The 20,784-nt window shown below is 37.6% G+C and overlaps 1 protein-coding gene across 2 annotated transcripts in view; it reads left to right on the top strand.

Moving 5' to 3' along the window:
* Positions 1–20,784, top strand: part of CAB39L (calcium binding protein 39 like) — a 155,905-nt gene that overhangs the window by 126,696 nt on the left and 8,425 nt on the right. For both annotated transcript variants that reach the window (XM_027848330.1, XM_027848329.1), the window contains 2 exons: positions 860–925; positions 13,370–13,513. In XM_027848330.1, the coding sequence (XP_027704131.1) occupies positions 860–925; positions 13,370–13,513 (210 nt within the window). The remainder of the gene's footprint in view (positions 1–859; positions 926–13,369; positions 13,514–20,784) is intronic.

A 20,784-nucleotide genomic window follows, 5' to 3' on the forward strand; every position in this document is an offset into this window, starting at 1 on the left:
AAAATAGAGAAGTAAGAGCCATTTCCACCAAGACTACCTTAGAATTATCAAAGCTTCTGTGGCAGTATATCCATCCTTCACTATCTTGGCCCTGTTTGGCACTGTGTTTTAAACTGTTTGGTCTCTAAAATGGCGAGGAACCATAGGTAGGAATCATAGCCTTCAGCTTCTAGTAATGGTAGAAAATCCCCAAACTATCTCAGTGGCATTGGCAATGACCATCCCAACAGTACATTATACCTCATATCTGTCCTTAGTTGAAGATATTTTGGAATGACTGGGTGGATACTTAATAATTTGCCTATGGATTCTCAATTCATACTTCTTAAAAATGACTAAATAATTGTGGATTATATAGGAATGATGCAAAGTATCCTATTGCCAGTTTCTTTGCAATAGTATAAAATATGAATGCACTTTTTATTTCTACTGGATATTTTCTTAAATGAAGTTTTAGGATGACTAGCATTTGTTCCATTTTTCTAGCCTATTGGTAGGGCTAAAAAAGTAATTAGGTCAGTGAATCACTTTGAATTACTTGAACCTCTCTATTCCTCAATTTCCTTTTGTGTAAAATGAAACTGATGAAATTCCATGTGTAAATCTCCTATTATACTTTAGAGCATATGTGCCTGTGTATAATGCACATTTGAGTAGTGCCTTGAGGGTTTCAAATGTTTTAAATACATGTGTCTCATTTGAGCGTTTTAAAGATTCTGAGGGATAGATACTATTAGCTTCATTCTACGAAGCAAAGAATAGACCTCAAATGGTTAAGTACCTTGTCCATCATGGTCATATACTAAATGTCAGAATTGCACTCATTCTGCTCCTTAACATTCATTTTCTTTTTTAATAGATTTTTGAAGACTATGAAAAGTTGCTTCTGTCTGAGAATTATGTGACTAAGAGACAATCTTTAAAGGTAAAACAAAATTTTTAAGCATGTCTCGGTATTTTGAGGTTTTTCTGCGTTACTAGTGTGTTTGGTATGTAGTTCAACAAACAGGCCAAAGAAAATAATCTTGTTAACTCTATCCCTCTAATAAAAGTGTTAGAAGTTGATCTGGTCAAAGTTCAGATATACTATGTTTTTAGTTGCTAACATAGAATATCTCCTGAATTTGTATAAAATACTTAGCAGATCTTATCTTATCAGCTATCAAATCTCTAATTCATATTCATACCCCAAAATTTTGTCCAGCAAATGTCTGTGGGGTAATGGGCAAATACTTGAAAAGGTCCTTCCTGTCGCCAGTGTGGTCATCACTATTAAAAACCTGACAGTTGCCCAATGAAGAAAGCTGGAAGCCAGTTTTAAACTAGCCAAGTTTAGTTTAAAACTGATTTGTAAAATCTTACAGAGAATGATGGTGGAAGATGAACAGTATTTTGCTCCATGAGACAGAGAAGCAGCGGAGGGTAACCTGAGTTTAAAGAAGACCCAGATGGGCAAAGTCATCCCATGAGGATGGAGGGAGAACAGAAGAGAAATAGAAAAGGTCTACAATGGTTTGTATAACAACCTTCTTCACCATCAAGGAGAATGGAGCCACTTAAAGGATGATCTATCTACAGCTGGAAGGGACTCTAGGGGCCCCCTCATCTTAGAGATTTGGAGATAGAGGCAAAGAGGCCTATGAGACATCCCACAGGTAGCAAGCAGCAGGCAGAATTTGAGGCCAGGTCCCCTCCAGGCAGCATCCTTAACCTGCCTTCCCTCGCAGTCTAACCTCACGTGCCGACCGGGCTTAGGGGGAAGCTATAAAAGGCACTGAAGAGAGCACAGATGAGGAAAGCAGACAAATTAGATGAAATTTACCCGGAGGAGATGGATACTGGAGGTGACACAATTGTAAGAGCTCTGAGGAGTCACCTCGTGAAGTGTTTGGAGGAGAAAAAGATTTGAAAAGTGTGAGGAGAAATCTTGGACTTGACTAATACCCCAAAGAAGCATCCTGAGCAAGCCCGAACAACTATTGACCTATATGCTTACTGTCCCATCTATATACACTTTTATGAGAAGCATCTACGCAGACGTTAAAGACGTTAGTAAGAAGCAGTAGACGTGTAAGCAGCATTCCATGGTGGACATCTTCAATAGCATACAACTGAATGAATGATGTAGAGAATACAAAGTTCTACTGAGAGTTTTCTGATTTTTTGCTGGTTATAGAGTATTTGACTCTTTAAAACAAAATGCCAACTAAAAGTCTGTCTTCCAAAATGTTGTCTCACATATATACATCAAAGCGATGTAAGATGCTTTAAAAGATATATTAGCAGAGATGACCTTGTTGGATAACCCTCTCATCATTAATATCAAGTGAGACGTAGGACAGGGAGATACATTCTCACCAAAGGTGTTCATTGTTCTCATGGAAGAAAGCCAGTGCAGAATTGAAGACATTTCCTATAGATGGTGAAGTCCTTCAGCTGCTCCTGTTGGCAGACAATATTATGCTGGTTGCATTAAATGTTGGAACGCTACAGAGCCACCTGGATGAGATTCATGACCACTCAAAACAGTTTGACCTAACCAAGGAACAACTAAGTGAGTGAAGAATGCCTTTTGTCCAGATTATGACGTTCATTTAAAAGGATGGCTTGTAAAACTGATCAGTGTGTGCATGTGTATGTGAGTGCGTGTGTGAACATATGTGTGCATATCATACGTTGAAAATCGACAATGAGTTGGCCCATAATTAAATAGGAACAGGAGAGGCCCTGTATTGCATTTTTGAAATTGAATCCTTCAATACCACAAACCTCCCAGAAACAAAGACCCATATTTTCAATACTAATATTTTACCAGTGTTGCTGTATGGCTGTAAGTCAAGGAACCAGTGATCTCTGTAAAGTTTTAAATCAGTATTCATTCAGGATACACAAAAGCACGTAGTGAATATCAGCAGACTGCCTCTCAGAACAGTCAGGAATTGTGAAAAGGTCCTAGAGGAGAGGGATATCATCAGAGAAATATAGGAATGAAAAGGAAGATGGTTTAGTTATATGGAGAGAGTGAGGGTTACACAGTGCCTAACCCATTTGCATTCTCAAAAGTCAAGAAAACTCAAGAAAAGAGCATAATAACTCATTGGGTAAGCCCTTTGAGGTGTCCTTGTGGGAAGACATGGACAAGAGCCACACAGGGTGGGCAGGCATGGATGGATTGGGATCTGTATCATTGTAGGACACATACACACTGATGGGAACACAGATCCATTTTAAATATTTGAAAATAAAGATTATGTTTATTGTTAAAATTGCTTTAATTTTGAAGTGAGGATTAATGAAATTTTTCTGTAATGCTACCATGTTCATTCAAGATGCCTTGGAACAGAACTGACAAAAGGAGATCATTTTCAATATACACTTTTTTGTTTCAATATTTTATTATGTATTCAATATTTTATTTCAATTACACACTCTTGTTGATCTCAAAAACATATTTTTACCATTAGTAGATCAGACCTATGGGAGGAGGACTTTTTAGAAGGGGTGGAGTCTGATAAAATTTGATTTATAAAGTACTAGAAATCCTATCTTAGAGTTATAAATTCAGACATCACTGTAATTCTCACCTTTCTTATTTTCAACTAAAGTAAAAAATAAAATGCCACTTGGGAAAGGTATGTGGAGTAAAAAAGAGTATGTGGGTCTCATTTTATAACTTAAAAAGTCCACATTAGCAAATGAGAGATTAATAGGACATTGCTCCTAAAGATCATTTTTCATTGTGTTCAGTTTTGTAACTATAAACTTTTCAGTTAACCAGATAATTCTAGTAGCCAGAACATTATGTTCTCTGAACAGTGTAGTTGAGCAAATGGCTTTCAATACTACCTCCATTCTGACATCATTTATTAGGATTTTGAGAAGCTGTATGCTGGATATCCTGAAGAGATATCAGACTTTGGAGTCAGGAAGATCTGGGCAAAGTCCTGCCTCGGATGCACCCTAACTTTGTGATCATGGGCAAGTCACGTATCTTCTCAGGGTCTCAGGCAACAAAGACACTTAAGTCACAGGCAAAGTGCATCAGTGGGGAGAGGGAATTTCTAAACCCAGAATTCACCACCTTGGTATAATCACAGTTCCAGAGCAAGAATTAGGATTATGTTTTTAATAATTGAATAATGAGGCTGTGGGTGGTAGCTCACACCTCCAGTCCCTGCTCCTCTAGGGAGGCTGAGGCTGGTGGGCTGCCTGAGCTTGAGAATTCTGTGGTGAAGTATAGCTACAACTGTTTCATGCTGATCAGCAGTGGAATAGGGCCTGTGAGTGGCTGCTGTACTGAGCAAGATAGGGAGACCCAGGAAAGAGAGAGAGGAAGGAAGGAAGGAAGGAGGGAGGGAGGGAGGGAGGGAAGGAAGGAAAGAAGGAAGGAGGGAGGAAAGGAAGGAAAGAAGGAAGGAAGGAGGGAGGGAAAGAAGGAAGAAAGGAAGGAAGGAAGGGAGGAAAGAAGGAGGGAGGAGGGAAGGAAGGAAGGAAGGGAAGGAGGGAGGAAGGGAAAGAGGGAGGGAGGGAAGGAAGGAAGGAAGGAAGGTTCTGAAACATGATCAGTCCTTAAGTGTTAAAGACCTCCTCCTCTGTAGGATGAAGGGAGTTAGACTGCAAGCACTGGTTGTGGAGTCAGAGATCCTGGGTTCAAATCCCACCTCTTATGCTTATTACCTATATGGCCTTGGGGAAGTCACCTACCCTCTTTGGGCCTCTGTTCTCGCATGTGTAAAATGAGGTGGTTGTACTAGATGGCCCCTGAGTTCTCTTCCAGACCTAAACCTGTGATCCTTTCGCTATATAACCTGACCTCAGAGATTTCAGCTCTGAAGTTCTATGCATTCTATGAATTCTGAGTAACTTTCCTAGAAAATTAGCTCTGCCTTGTAAACAGATTTGTAAAAATACCTGGTAATCCTCCCGTAAAAACTTTTTCGGTGACCCAAATAAAGCCAGACTCTTTCTCTTTGCCTCTCCAGTGCCTGGTACCTAACAGACACTTAGTGAAAAGTCAGTTGGATTGAATTGCAGACCATGCTGAAAGAGACCATGAGAGGAGGTGAGGAGGTTAGAGCCCACAGGAGAACAAGCCCTGCTTCTTAGTCAGTCATTCAGCCATGTTTATTGAACTCTCGTGTGCTGAGCACGCTAAAAAGGCCATCATTAGGTCCCTGTGCCGTAAAGGATGTGAAAGATAGAACCACAAAGAGAAAAAGAATCTTCCTGCAGAGTGCCTGGGAGACTTTGACCTTCTTGTTGCCCCAGGGAATTAATTCTCAGGCCTTCTGTGTACTACCACCATTCTCTACTGCTGTCCCTAAATGGAGAATTAATGTAGCCGTGAAGATAATAGCTATTTAACAAAGGAAAAGTCATTCTCCAAACTTGCTGAATATCCAGTCAAGAAGAGATGGATGACTCGTTAGAGCTCAGTGGTGATAACTTACCTCTGTAGCCCTTTCATTTAGCACTTTAAGGCTTACAGAGCACATTCTTACCTGTGAGGCAGGTAATATAAATATTATTATCCCCATTTTACAGATGAAGGAATTGAGGCTTCAGATTGTTAAGTAACTTGCCCATGGTTCATATAATTGAGCATAGGAGCAAGGATTCAAACCCATGGCACCCCTGACTCAAAGTTCAGTGCTCTTTCCACTACACCTCAATACCAAAGATTATTACAATACCTTTGCCACTCACAAAGGATGTGTTCTCTGTGTAACCCTTATCAAAGCCCAAGTCTTCTTTAGGACTCTTCAAGTATGGAGTCACCTCCTGGCTTCCAGACTCAAGAGAAAAGATCAGAGAGGTCAGCCCCACTTTAGTCTCCGTCATGTCTTCCCAGAGTCTGTTCCTTCAGCAATAAGAAGTGGGGTTGGCCTCTTCCATCTTCTTTCTTGAGCTAGAAGCCAGGACCGCTGCAAGCAACTCAGTGCTTGAAGACTTGAAGCTCGATGAATCCCGAAGGGAGAATGGTGCTCCAAGCATCTGAAGGAGACTGAAGAAGGCTAGGGCTCTTCCATCCTCCCCAACGTGGCTCAGCCCCTCAACCAGGGCAAGCCATTCATCTCCACCAATAAGGAGAGAGTCCCATGCCCATGGGCTTTGGGACAAGGGTTACCTATGGGTCAGGCCAGCAGTTAACACTGAAAGGATTTCCCCAATATCACTTTCTCCTGGTAGATGAGGAGAGGGGGAATGGATGGACTTATCTCTGCAGACTAAGGAGACGGGTCAATTGGACCTGGGGAAAGATTAAAACTTCACAGTCTTGGGGCAGCTAGGTGGTGCAGTGGATAGAGCACCATCCCTGGAGTCAGGAGGACCTGAGTTCAAATCTGGCCTCAGACACTTGACACTTAATAGCTGTGTGACCCCGGGCAAGTCACTTAATCCCATTGCCTAGCCCCCCGCAAAAACAAAATAAAACAAAATCTTCACAATCTTACACAAACTACTCCTGATGTCTTAACTCAGATGATGGTAATTTCTAGCAGTGATTTTCATTAGCACGCCAACTGCTCCCAGGGTCTTAATTTTTTTCAAAGCAGTCAAAGCCTGTGTTTGTGGCCCGTAGGCAGGACTAAGCATATAGCTGTCTTACAATTTTAGGATTATGGGGGGGGGGGGGGGGGGGAAGGGGGGGGGGGGGGGGGGGGGGGGGGGGGGGGGGGGGGGGGGGGGAGACTCCTTGATTCCTTCTGCATTAACCGTGTTCCCCCTCTTAAAAACCCAGCTTTAGTTTCTTACCTCTTAGTATTCCCAGTGATAAATTCCTGGTCCAACATTTGATTATATCAGGGTGTCTTCTTTTTAGATCTTTCTCTTAAGGCTTCCACAAATGTCCGTAACTCAGAAAATCATCTTTACTTTTATATATTCACCTTGATGTACTTACTCCTTATTTGATAGATTTGCTTCATCGGGGATATTTAAGCCATAGGAGTGTAAACTAGGGACTGATTAGGGTTAAGACATCAGGCGGAGTTTGTAAGGCTGTGAAGTTTTAAATTTTCCCCAATTCCAATTTAGCCCAGTTTCCTCAGTCTGCTGAGATAAGTCCACCCAATCACCTGTCTCCACATCCATCAGAAGGAAGGGATATCGAGGAAATCCTTTTAGTGTTAACTATTGACTAGACCTATATGTAACTATGTATTAGAATAGGTAACAAGAAAAGAAATTTAAGAATTCAGATTTTTTTAACCTAAAAGTTTTTTTAATTACCCTTATTCATGCCAGATTACATTCTAAGCCATTAAAAACTATTTTCTTTCCAGCAGAGATTTCTAGTGTCGTTATATGTAAACAGTTAAAAGAAAAGTAAATGTATGCATATATAAAAATAGAACCTTATCATTCACTGAGTTCTTTTGAGTAAAATAGTCTTTCTTGGGAACTTTCTTTATGAAGGTTCTCCCCCTTCCCCCTGCTCCTTTTTAAAATAAGGGCTATAGTAATCTCTGTTTTCATAAGATGACTGATTTTCTTTCTTTCTTTTTTTTTTTTTGGTTTTTTTTTTTTTTTGGTTGGACAGTGGGACTTGCCCAGGGTCACATAGCTAGTAAGTGTTATGTGTCTGATTCTGGATTTGAACTCAGGTCCTCCTGAGTCCAAAACCAGTGCTCTATCCACTGCGCCACCTAACTGCCTCAAAATGACTGATTTTATATTTGGTTTCCATGACATCCTACATTACATGAAGATACTCCAAAGTTTTAGGAAATAAGAGAGATTAGACTGTTAAAACTGTGAAAATGTCCACAGTTGCTTGTTTATTGCATATTACCTAAAGAATGGGGTAGTTTTCTTATTCCAGATTGGCTGGATGCCAAATACTAACTTTTCTTAGTCATACTCTAAATGTTACTAAGCCTCTCCTGGTACTTAGATTGTTGGTATCATTAGAATATAATTAAAATATCCATATACCATTTTAATATCTCCATGCTCTCATGGAGTCTAGTGTGGCCCTTTGACTGAATCCAAACTTTACAGAACAAATCCCCTTAGTAAAAGGATTTGTTCTGTAAAATTTGGATTCAGTCAAAAGGCCACACCCAAAGACCTAGAAGGCCACATGTGGCCTCTACGCTGCAGGTTCCCCACCCTTGGTCTAGGGTATATTTATTATTTTTCTCTCTCATTAGGCTTGGCTTTTAGTTTCTAATAACAATCTCAACTCAAAACAAGTTTGGGGTTTTTCCTCTACTTTTGTTCTGTCTTATAATTCAAAAACTTTTTGCAAGCAATTTTATTATGTGCTCTTATTTAAAGCAGAAGATAGAAATTTGTTTAGTTACTTAGTAGTCGCAGTATGCAGTATAGCATCTTTTTTGTTTTGGATAATAGTAAAATACATGGGTTTATTATTATCGGTATAAATTAAAATTGAATGGCTCTGCCAAATAATAATAGAATTGTTAAAAAAAATCATAGAATTGGATTAACAGAGGTCAGTTTAGGCAAGCATGGATGTTTAGGCATCCTGGCTTAGCCAAAATTGAATTAAATTCATTCTAATAATAATAAATTCAGAAATTAATCTTAGATTTGCTATACAAATAATAATAGCTTACATTTATATAGTGCTTTGAGATTTGTAAAGCCCTTTACATTCCTTATAATAATCAGTTATATTGCTCTTGATATTTATATAGCAAACTTTTTAAGCTGAAAATATGATATAAATTGTAACATCAAAGTCATACATAAACAGAAAGGATATGGGCTAATCATATAGAAACTGAGAAAAAAGATGGCTAGGCTGAGCACTATATTGGTAGTCTTGTGATATTAAATGAACCCAAAAAAGATCCCCAGTAGATTGAGTGGATCCTTTCTCTATAGCAAATTTATGAAAAGAAATGGATAAAAATTTCAAGGGATCAGTTGCAATCAGTACTGATATAGAGAATACCTGCACAGATTAGACTTTATATCTGTACATGTAACATTTCTATGGCTTGTAAAGCACTCTGATCACATCCCAGGCCTATGGGAAGAAACAGAGGTTCAAGCTAGGTAAAGCAATTTGCTCATGATCACATAAGTAGCAGTTGGCAGAATCTGGACAAAAGTCCGGATCTTGCCACTCCAATTCTAGGCCTTTTTCTACATCTCAAATCAACCTTCCTAATAAAATTCATGGTTCTTGGGGACCATGTTATTCATTCCTCTTCTTACCAGATGTAATACATAGCTCCTCTAATTGTATGTGCTGTGGCTTCACTGGCAAATAGCTAATGTCTAACAATGATTAGCATTTTGCATGGTGTAATGAACATTTTTATGCATTAACTGACCTTTATACTGGCATCTGTTACTGGGGACAAAAATAAGTTTGGAGATAACAGAGTGAGCATAGGAGTCTCAAACTCAACATATCCAGAACTGAAATCATTCTCTTTCCTTCCAAACCCATCCCCCCCTCCTTCTAACTTCCATGTTTTTCCCCCCAGGGCCCCACCCTTCTTATAATCACCCAGGTTTGTGACTTCTTTGTCATCCTTAGCTCCTCACTCTGTCCCACCCCACAGATACCATTGGCTGCCATTTCTTGTCCTTTCTGTCACACATCTAATAGAACTGGCTCCGGTCAGAGCTATGACCATCAGCGGGACAGGACCATGAGTGTATACTCTGCTTCCAGTCCAGAAGAGATAGGGAGACCCATTCTCAAAAAAAAAAGAAAAAGAAAAATGGACTGAAAAAAGAGATAGCTCAATGAGTTTCTATTTTCTCCTGGAGTCAGGAGACATTGGAGCTTTTTCACCCAGCAAATGCAGCAGTGTTTTAAAAATTACAGTTCAGTAGCTGTGTGGAGAGTGGAATGGAGAGGAGAGATATTGGATTCAGGAAAAAAAAAAATTAGGATCTTGCAGTAGTCCCAGTGAGAGAGTATGATGACTCAAACTAATATGGTGGCTTTCCCAGAAAGAATGGGATGGACGCTAGAGATGTTAAAAAAGTGTGATCAACAAGACACATAAACTGATTGGATGTTCCTGCTTGAGGGAGAGAAGAGCCACAGATAACTCCTCAGTTATGAACCTGGGTAACTAGAAAGTTAGTGGTACCCTGGACAAAAGTTGGGAAGTTAGGAGGAAGGGTGAAGTTGGGGAGAAAGATAATCTCTCTTTGGGCCATGTCAAGTTCAGGATGCCTTTGAGACATTCAGGTGGAATTGTCCATTGAGTAGTTGGTGATACAGAAGGAGTGACAGCAATGTTGACAGCATGAAAGAAAATAGAATAAAATAAAAATTATAGCCAAATTGTGGAAGGACTTCAAACAACTTTGGAGTTTGCATTTTATCCTTTGAAGATTTTTCAGCAAGAGGGAAATGTTTAGACCTGTGTTCAAAGAAATTTATTTTGGCTGTGGCATGAAGGATGGATCAGAGAGGGGTGAGACTGGAGTCAGAGAGAAACCAGTTAACATGTTGTTGCAATATTAGACATTATGAGAGCCTGAACTAGGAGGCAAAAATATGAGTGGAGGGGCAACATAGATGTGAGAGATGGCAGAAAAAATATATGCTAACAACATACCACAGAAACTCTGAGAATTGCTTAAAAAAAAAAACTAGGATGGCTAATAGACATTCAGAAATAATTGGAAGAAGACACAAAATCTTCGGTCCTATCACATATCCCTTATCGTTCCCACTGTCTAACTCCCCAAAAAGTCAGATACTACTGGAGAAGATTAATAAAAAAAAATACAACACTGATGAGCAACAAGGAAGAAATAAAATCATTATTGGAAGCAATAAAGAGCAGAAGATAATTGACAATGAGTGTAATTTCCTTATCAGACTATAATAAATCAAGCAAACAAAACCACTTAAGAAATCACAAGCCTGAACAATTTGGAGTTAGATAACTGGGGAAGATTAAATGGAAAAAGCAGGGAATATCAATTTTCTCAAGTGCATGTAAATTATTCAGAAACATCTATACCATACCAGGAAAAAGTAACCATTAGGAAGATAAAATGGTAGAAATTTTATATATATTGTAGAATTATGATGAAATAAAAGCATGATTAAAAGGCATCTCTCTGCATAGATGCTAAAAATTAATCTCTTTTTTAAAAACAGTTGAGTGAGAGTGGAAATCAGAAAAATAACGTACTGTTCAAAAGATGACAAGATAAACCCATGTCAAAATACTATGGATGCAGCCAAAGCTTTTCTCAGAGGTCAATTGATACCAAAATGAAATGAATTAAATTTGTACCTAAAGATACTATAAAAGGAATGAAGTAATAATATAGAGGAAAAAGAAATTATCAAAATAAGAACGGAAATTTTAAAAATTGAAAATAAAAAATAGTTGAACTTTAAGATTTTGAATATTGTACTAAACTTGATAAACCATTGAAATCTAATTTTGAAAAGGAGATAACAAGTTAATGAAAATTATAAAAGAGAACCTAGAAAATAAATGCAAAATAAAATAATTTAAATGGGGGAAAATCAATTTGTGTTGCATACATGTTAACAAACTTGGGAACTTAATTAAAATAAGTAAGTACCTATCGAATCATATGAATTACCAAAAATTAACCAATAGAAAAGTTTTGACACTCACTAGATGTTGACCCTGGGCATGTCATTTAATCTTTGTTTGCCTCAGTTTCCAGGGTTGTTGTGAGGATCAAATGAGATAATAATTGTAAAGTGCTTAGCAAAGTACCTGGCACATAAAAAGCACTTTGTAAATGTTAGCTATTACTATTAGACAACTTAAATCAAAACTATTTTAGTGGAAGAAACAAGGCTAATAATTAATGATTTGGCCTATAACTTGGCCTATACAGGTGTAAGGGGTGAACTTTTATCAAGTTTCAAAGAATAAATTATCCCAGAATTGCAGGGGGGTTTTTCCTAAATATTGAAAAATAAATTGGTCTGTTGTTCTGCTTTTTTTTTTTTATGGGGCAAGTATAGTTTTGATTTTTAAACCAGACAAAGACAGTAGTGAAAAAATAAAATGATATGCCTGGCTACGATTTTTCTCAGATTTATGAGGATAATTCAATAACAAGAAAATTATCAATAAAGCAGTAAGAAAAATGTCCAACGCTATTAAAGGAAGCATTAAAGTCATTGATAAATTTCAAATTTGATTAAAAATAAAAACTGTGAGCAGAAGGATCTTTCCTTAATTGGGGGGGGGGGAGTTCTACTTGAAATTCAGAACCAACATTGACTACAATACAGAAACACTAGAAATGCTGCCCTTAAAAAAGAAACAAAACAAGGATGTCCACCCTTAACCACTTTTATTTAATGTGGTTTAGCAATGTTAACAACCAGAAAACATTAAACAGAAATTTGAAGGGTGATTGCTGAGATTATAAAGAGAAATTAAAATATTTATAGATGTTTTGCCAAGAGAATACAGGAGATTTGATAAGAAATTTAGTAGAAATGTGTTAGCAAAAAAGCAGATCATATATTGGCATATTTGCCTACCAGGCCACACATAAGATCTTTATTAAATAAATTTTATAAATTACATTATTTGCAAAAATAAAGGAAGACCTAAACAGCTGGAGAGAATGTTTCATATCCATGCCTTAGAGAAGCCAAGGACATTCTGATAACATTTAATTTAGGAAACTCTAAACAGAGGGGACTTTGGGCCTTACAAGTGAAAGATAAGGTTTGGAATTTAGTGGGTGAATCTAATTCCTTGTTGTTTAGGGTGATATTCTTTGTGATATTATTAATTTTTCATCAGAAAGGTTTTTGTTTTCCTTCAAGCGTATAATTTTGAAAGACTTGCTGAATTATTAGGTATATTAGGTATGATTTTATTATATCCAGGGACAATTTTTTTTTGGCAGCTCCATACATCTCTGATTTTATAATGAAAATCATCAGGGAAGTAGGATTCATTTAATATAAATTAATTTCATAGAAAATTTTGATGGAGAATAGTTGCAGTTGATGAGGCATGCTTCTTGTTGTCTTTACCCATTCCGAAAGACCAGACTAGATAAATGTATTTGGGAAGGCAGTAAGGAAATAAAATAATTAAGATAAAGGATAAAGCCATTAATTTGTTACTGGATGCCATCATGGCTCTTGGCAAGCTGAAGGGAGATTATGACAAGAACTCGTCAACGCGTCGAAATTACACACAAAGATACTCTCCACAGCCTAGCTCTATGCTTTGTCTGAGTCGATGTATTACTGTTAGCTCTTCACCTTCAAGAATACTAAAGTTACATTCAGTTTCACAGTGTTGAGTTTTGTTATCGTTGTTGTTGTTGTTGTTGTTTTTCAGGAAAAAAAGATAGATTAAGTACCTCTGATAAATCTTCATTTTTATTTTTGTTTTTAATGCAGCTGCTAGGTGAACTGATTCTAGACCGACACAACTTTGCTATTATGACAAAGTACATCAGCAAGCCAGAGAATCTGAAGTTAATGATGAATCTTCTTCGAGATAAAAGTCCAAACATTCAGTTTGAGGCATTTCATGTCTTCAAGGTAAAGTACAGTGCGGGGAAATATTCCATTTGGGGGACAGGTGGGAGATGGGAAAGTCTTGGTAAATGGTTTAAATGAAGTCTTGAAACTGAACCAGGCTTTCTCAGGGTCTTTTCTGTTTTTGTGATTTCATTTCATTCTGTGATTTAACATTTAATAAATGCATAATATTTTCTAAATGCTTTATGTGTACTAATTAGCTTATCTTCACAATGTCTCTAACAGATTTGTTTCTGCTTTTCCAGTCAAGAAAATAAGTTGGGTCATTTATAACAGTGTCTGCTATTTAACAATTACTTACATTTTTAAATTCAATTCAATTATTTTCTCTAAAAATGGCAAAATCATTTATTTGTCAATGGAGCTAGGACCGAAATTCTGAGCTCCTAGCATATCATCCTTTGCTTTCTGCTAGGTCACGTTTGAGGTTTAAATACACACACACACACACACACACAATGAATGCCCAGATAGTCTACCTTTAAGAATTGGCCTTTTAAAAAAATCATTTAGAAACATTGTTTTTGAGAAGTTATTTTTCTGTGATGGCAGCTTTTCCTTGACTCCTTTGTCCAAGTCTTTCTAACTTGAGTGGGTGATATTATAATTTATGAAGAACATGATTGTGTCCTTGTTAGCCAAAAAAGAGTTTTACTAGCAGGCCTTTTAACTGCTTTATCCTTATTGTCCAGAAAACCTTTCAAATATTTGAAGTCTTGAGTCTGTGGTACGAAAACCTGTTTTCACCCATCAATAACAGTAATAGGTAGTAAACAAAGTGCTTCGCTGCCTGACGTTGACAATTGTGGCTTAGGTTGTCTTCTGTCATAGTTGGGACATCAATGCACCCAAGTAGTTTTTCTTTATTATGCTATAATACTTTTAGCCATCTGCCTACAGATTTATTGAAGAAATACTTGAGCATTTTTCATTGTTTTTCCTTCTATCTTTCAAATTGTACTCTTTTAGCTTCTGTTTTGTGTTTTCTTGGTTAAGGCAGAACTTGATTGCTATTATTTTCTAAGCTTTAATTTTTATAGCACATGATACTTTTCAAAGTGCTAGTCCATCCATCCTCTCTTTAATACTTACAGTATTCCTTTACATCAGTAGTAGGAATGACAACTGCCTGTTTTGGTTTGTTTAAAACCCTTCTTCAATTCCTCCCCGTGGCATGAGGGAGGCCCTTGCAATTCAAGGCTCCACCAGCAGAGCACAGATTTTGGCAAGCTACCAAACTGAAAAAGATTTGAGAGCACGCCTACTGGTGGATTGGTGTTCTCTCGCCTAAGGATCAACCTCGCTGCCTTTGGGAAGTTTATTACCAGGCCACATCCTGAGGAATTGTTCAGTTCATAGCAGCTTTTTACTCTGATTGGTTAAAAGTTATAGGAGGGCTGTCATCTATCTTGGTAGAGAGAACATGGACACCAGTGAAATTATAGCTCCTTGAAATAACCTGTCAATCGGTTCTACCTGCACAATTTGAGCATTCCCTAGAGTTGGGAGAAGCTTATTTTCCAAGATGTTTCAAGAGGTAATGATGAGACCAGAAAACACATATTCCATCGCCAAATGGGACAGACTTACCTGCATTTTCTGGCCAAAAAAGGATTCATAGTATATCCCTTACCGCCCATCCTACAGAGAATTTCAGCAGCTCTCCACAAAATCCTACTCTTATCGACCTCATGACCAGGACATGACTCTGGGTTCTCCATAGTACAAGGATGATTGCTCTGGCGTTTATCTCAGCTGGGAAAGGCTTTGCACATGGTTTCCATCAGTCCACAAGCATTTATTAAGTAAGCACAATGTGCTAGGGGCCAAGAAAGAAATGAAACAACTCCTGCTGTCAAGGAGCTTCCATTCAAACAAGGAGACAAGTGTGTGTGTGTATGTGTGTGTGTCTGTGTGTGTATGTATGTATGTATGGATGCATGTATATATATTCATAAATTCATACAGAATAAATGTAATGAAAAGAAATGCAAGGTAGTTTGGGAGAGAGGGTAACAGCAGTTAAGGGGATCAGGAAAGGCTTCATGCAGAAGATGGTACTTGAGCTGTGTCTTAAAGGAAGAGAGAGGATCTCCATGAGGCTGAGGTAAGGAAAAAGTGTGTTCCAGGTGTGTGGGACAGACAGTGTAAAGGCCTGGAGACAGGAGACAGGGTATGTGAAGAACAGAAAAACAGATTCAGTTTGACTAGATCACAGAGACAGTAGGAAGGAAAGTAATGTTTAGTGGTACTGTACGGATATGTTGGGTCCAAGTTAGGTAAAGCTTTCAGTACTAAATGGAGGAGTTTCTGTTTTATCCTAGAGGTAATAAGAAGCCCCTGGAGTTGATTTATTAAATAAGACACGTTGTCATATCTGGGCTTAAGAAATATTACGTTAGTAGTAGTGCATAAGATTAATTAGGGTGGGGAGAGACTTGAGGTAGGGAGACCAAATATGAGGATGTTGCCATAATCTAGGCAAGGGGTAAGGAGTACCTGAACTGAGGAGGTAGCTATGTGAGTGGAGAAAAGCGTTAGATGTAAAAAAAAATGTGTAGTTAAAATAGCAAGATTTGGCAACTGTGATTGAGTGTGTTAAATGAGGGAGAATGAGGAGACCAAGTTAAATGCCAAGATGACAATTCCAGTGATAGTCTACTATCTGAGAACTAACCCAAGGACAGAGAATTTCTTTACCAATAAGAAGGTTGGCCATGAGGAGGTGAATCCTTTGGCCATCATGATGTAAGAAACAGAATAAAATGACCTTCAATCGCATATGTCACCCTTCACTTTTATAGTGACAGTGGTATAATATCAGGAAAGGGAGCAAAAGGATGTTAAGAATCACAGCGTTTCTAGAGATCTGACATGTTAAGTGTCGGTACAATAAATGTGAGGTATTTGTCCAGCAATCCAGCAAATTGACGTCACAAGAAGAACTGAGCCTTATCAATATTGACATTCACACTATAAATTAAAGCAGAAGACAAAGGGAAGTCACAATGAAAAGAAGGGTGGCTCAGAGCTTCTCCTTACAGAAGCAAACAAAGGAGTTGGCATTGCTGGCTTCATCATAAGACCAAATGTAGTAAGAATGGACAACTTGCAATCTGTACCAGTGGATGAAATACCTACATTGATGAAATCATGAATCCTTTGAAGTACTGAAGCAATGGCAATAGTAATGATAGCTCGTATTTATTTATTCACTCATCCTTCATCTACCTACCCATTCACTTATTTATATGTTTATTCATTTTGAAATTGTTTTATTTTCCAAGACTGGTTCTCCCTATCTTGCTCAGGCTAGAAGTGCAATTGGCCATTCGTGGCTCAGTCCCACTGCTGATCAGCAAAGAAGCTTTGGCCTGTTCTGTTTTTCCAACCTGGGCCAGTTTACCTCCTCCTTAGGTAGCCTGTTAGCCTTCCTGTCCTGGCAGCTCACCATGTTGGCATGTTGGTGTTTGAGTGAGTACAGTTAGCTTTACCTCTGTTGCAGCTCAGAACTCCAAAACTCAAGTCATCTGCTGGCCTCAGCCTCCCCAAGAGCAAGGAGTACATACCTCCTTAGCTATAGCTCCTATATATATATATATATATATATATATATATCTCCCATGTTAAGATTTACAAAGTTCTTTCCTCATAATAAACCCACAAAGGAAGTAATATCAGCATTCCTATTCTCATTTTATAAATTAGGAAACAGAGACTGGAAGGTTGCTTGCTCAAAGTCACAAAACTATTAAGTCTCAGAGTTGGGAGTTAAACTCTGTCTCTTGATTTGAATGTTCCTTCCACTAAGCAGTATCCAAATGCTAAACGTCCTTTTGGGAAAGCAATGCAAAATTACAGACTGATTTGATGAGTGGCTAAATATGGACTACCCACTTCCTATGTCTTGAGAAGATCTGGGTTTAGGAGTATAGTTGACCACTTGTTTACTGTTATGGTTTTGTAAATTTGGCCTTACCTGAACCCCAAATATTTGTGACTGAAGCATGTAACAAATGGTTTTCACCTCTCAATGATAGTATTGGTTATTTAGGAATGACCAGACCTAGAGGTCCCGAATTTTCACCTACTTTTAATATCTTTGTTGTTACCTCCCTCATCCTCCCCCCCACAATGCATCTCCCATAAGCTATCGATGCAGAACCAATGTCCCTAGCCCAGGTCTCTGAATACACAGTTGCCAGGTTGTCAGTGTTGTCTGTATTTTTCAACCTGGTTTGTGTGTTAGAACTAGGTACTGATTTCTATGCGTAATACTATGTAGGAGCAGCATGATGGAATGCAAAGTACAATGGCCTAGGAGTCAGGAGGCTGTGAGAGCTGGAAGATAGTATAGGCATCATCCAAGTCCAATCTCCGTATCCTAGAGATGAGGAAACTTCATAGGTCCAATGTTCCTGCCATGTTCATGTGTCCGAGGTCCCAGAGCTAATGAGTGAAAGAGCTGGGCTTCAATACAGGCCTTCTGACCCCAAGTTCAGTGTTCTTCCCAGTGACACACCCAGCCTCCTGTACTTCAGTGGCATTTCTCTCACTTCTAGAAACTACTGAGGTGATGATACTTGACAGAGAGTATTCGAAACAACCTGTTTCCATTTCTATCTTGTCACCTGGCTAAGCTGTAGAGATGAGGCTGTGGTGAGGCATGAGAGAAGATTGCTAGGAAGAGGTTCCAAGATACTAGATGCTAGGTGTGAGTTGTCTAAAGCAGTGGTGTGAAACTCAAACAGAAACAGGTACCTGCAGGCCATATGGTGACTTAGAAAACCACAAATTAACATTATTTGTGTTGTGTTGTATTTTTATTTATTTTGTTAAACATTTGTCAATTACATTTTAATCTTCCTCCTGCCTCACCTGGGCAGTTTTGCTGGGAATTTGACACCTGGAAAGGATCCCTAAATGACTACCACCTACTTTTAGTGTCAGTAACTATTTGTGAATTTGCAAATTCAAAATATTTATCAAATTTTTGTCAAAAATGTTTGTAAATTCAGACTTTCAAAAAATTCTGCAACAGTTCTTTCTATGTACAGAGAAAAGTTGTCTAGATTCTTCTCCAAAGCTAGAGCCAAAATATGTACCCAAAAAAATAATGATTCTCTAGAGCGAACTTCAGCTGATCGATTACCCATTCTCCCATGGGTCTAGGACTCAACTGTTTTCTTTCTAGTTTATGAACTTCATGCCACCTGAGGGTAAGAGTGAGAAAAAGACACATTTGTTAAGAGTATTTTATTGAGAAATGAGTAGAATGATTGCCCTTTACTCTTCTTAGTAATTTTCCAAAAAAAAAATTCTTTAGAAATATAATAAGGAATATTTCTATCAATCAGCTAACCTGATTGTGAATCTTCAATTATGCGAAGTGTTCTATTTTAGCATGTCCTTGGTTGATCCTTCCATAATCCCTATGTATCATTTAAACATAGAAGTCAGGCACAAAATGTGAAAAGCTATAATTAGGACCTCTGCTCCCATTTCTATTTTTTAAAAAACTTTAATTTTTTTTCTAAAAGAATTCATTAGTTTTTCAGACTGTTTATTTGTATGTAAGGAGATTTGCAGTGGGTGTTTCCAATCCACTTTTTTAATAGCACCAGACAAAAATGCAAGTAAAACCCTCTTTATGGAGCTCAGTTTGCTATTCTTTTTAGATTTTTTTTGTCTTCTTCTGAACTTAAACACTCAAAAAAAATGAGCATTTCTACACACACACACACACACACACACACAGCAAAACACAAAGAGGATTATATTTGAAACCATGAATTTTATCTTATATCATTTTTTAAAAGAAAAAAAATAATAAATTCCACACATTACTTTCAAAACTGTCCTGGTTGTCTGTTTCCTTCAGAGCTTCATTCTGTTGTCTCTGGTAATCTTCAAAAATATTTCAATGGCCTTCTTTTCTTAAACATCATTATTGCTAATTCCCTCCCCCATCCCCAAGTTAAAAAACTGAGTGGAAAAACAGTCACCTTCCTTTTAATAAATAAACATAATCAAGAAGACAAACCCACACAATTGCCATGCCTGTCTCTTTGTCTTTTTCTTCCCTTTGAGTCTATTACCTCTTAGTTAGGAGATGGGTAACATGCTTGATTATAGGTTGGTTAATCTGTGTTTGGCTGTTGCATTGATGAGAGTTTATAAGGCTTTCAAAATTGTTTTTCTTTCCAGTGTTTCTATCCTTGTATAACTTGTTCTCCTGGTTCTGCTTATTTCACTCTGCATTAGTTCGCAGTGCCCAGTACTCTCTGAAATCATCTCTCCAATTACTTCTTATGGCCCAGTAATATTCCATTACATTCACATAAGTTTGTTCAGCCATTCCCTTAGTTTCCGATTCTTTTCTTTTCTTTTCTTTTCCCTTTTAATCTCCCTTTCAGGATCAGGAAGTTTTGGTTTGCTTGCAACTGTCCTCTGCCTTTGTATTTAACTATTCTTCCGTGGTATTTTGATATCTTTCTAGTAACGTACATAGAAAGTACAGGGTTGAGTATTCCTGAATATTCCAGCCTACTTCACATCTTACTTTCAAATGAAAAATTAGTAGTACCCATTAGCATGAAATTAAAAACTTTTTATGTAAGATTGTCTAATTGAAGGTAAATAGTTAGTTTTTTTGCCCCCTATCATTAAATGAAATCTTCAGGCGCTATTGTCTTAGATTCCAAGTTACTAGAATAATTGGCCATAGTTATTACTGCAAGGCTGCTACTAACCTTTTTTGGTTCTTGTAGAGAATAGAACCTTAAAATTGGTAATGGCACTGTGTGCCTATCCTTTATTTTTGTTTTGTTTTTAAAGAAATTGGGGGCAAGAGGATGAGGAAGATAAGCCTATAATTTTAACTTGTATATCCAAGAAAATACTGGTAAATTTTTTCACTAAATCAATTCACAAATATATGGAAGAGAGCAGACTACAAGATAATAATTAATCAGAATGACTAATCAGAATAAATGTGATTCTCTTACATTATCTAATTTATTATAGCTTGACAAACCAAGAAGACCATGTTAGTTATCAATTGCCTTCAATTTAGGGTAGAATTTAATTCTTTCCTATATGGCATACTTATCAGCAAACTAGGAATTCTGGTTTAGCCTACCCAGCAATTTTTGTGTGAGAAGAACTAGCTGTTGTCTTATCTGGGAATTGTTTTTAGATTGTTTTTAGAAGTTAGTCATAGACATAATGCTGTTCCTAGCACTTTCATTGTTGTTCAGTCATTTCAGTGT

This window comes from Vombatus ursinus, unplaced genomic scaffold (genome assembly GCF_900497805.2).
Source record: "Vombatus ursinus unplaced genomic scaffold, bare-nosed wombat genome assembly UNPS02005659.1, whole genome shotgun sequence".
Classification (NCBI taxonomy): Eukaryota; Metazoa; Chordata; class Mammalia; order Diprotodontia; family Vombatidae; genus Vombatus; species Vombatus ursinus.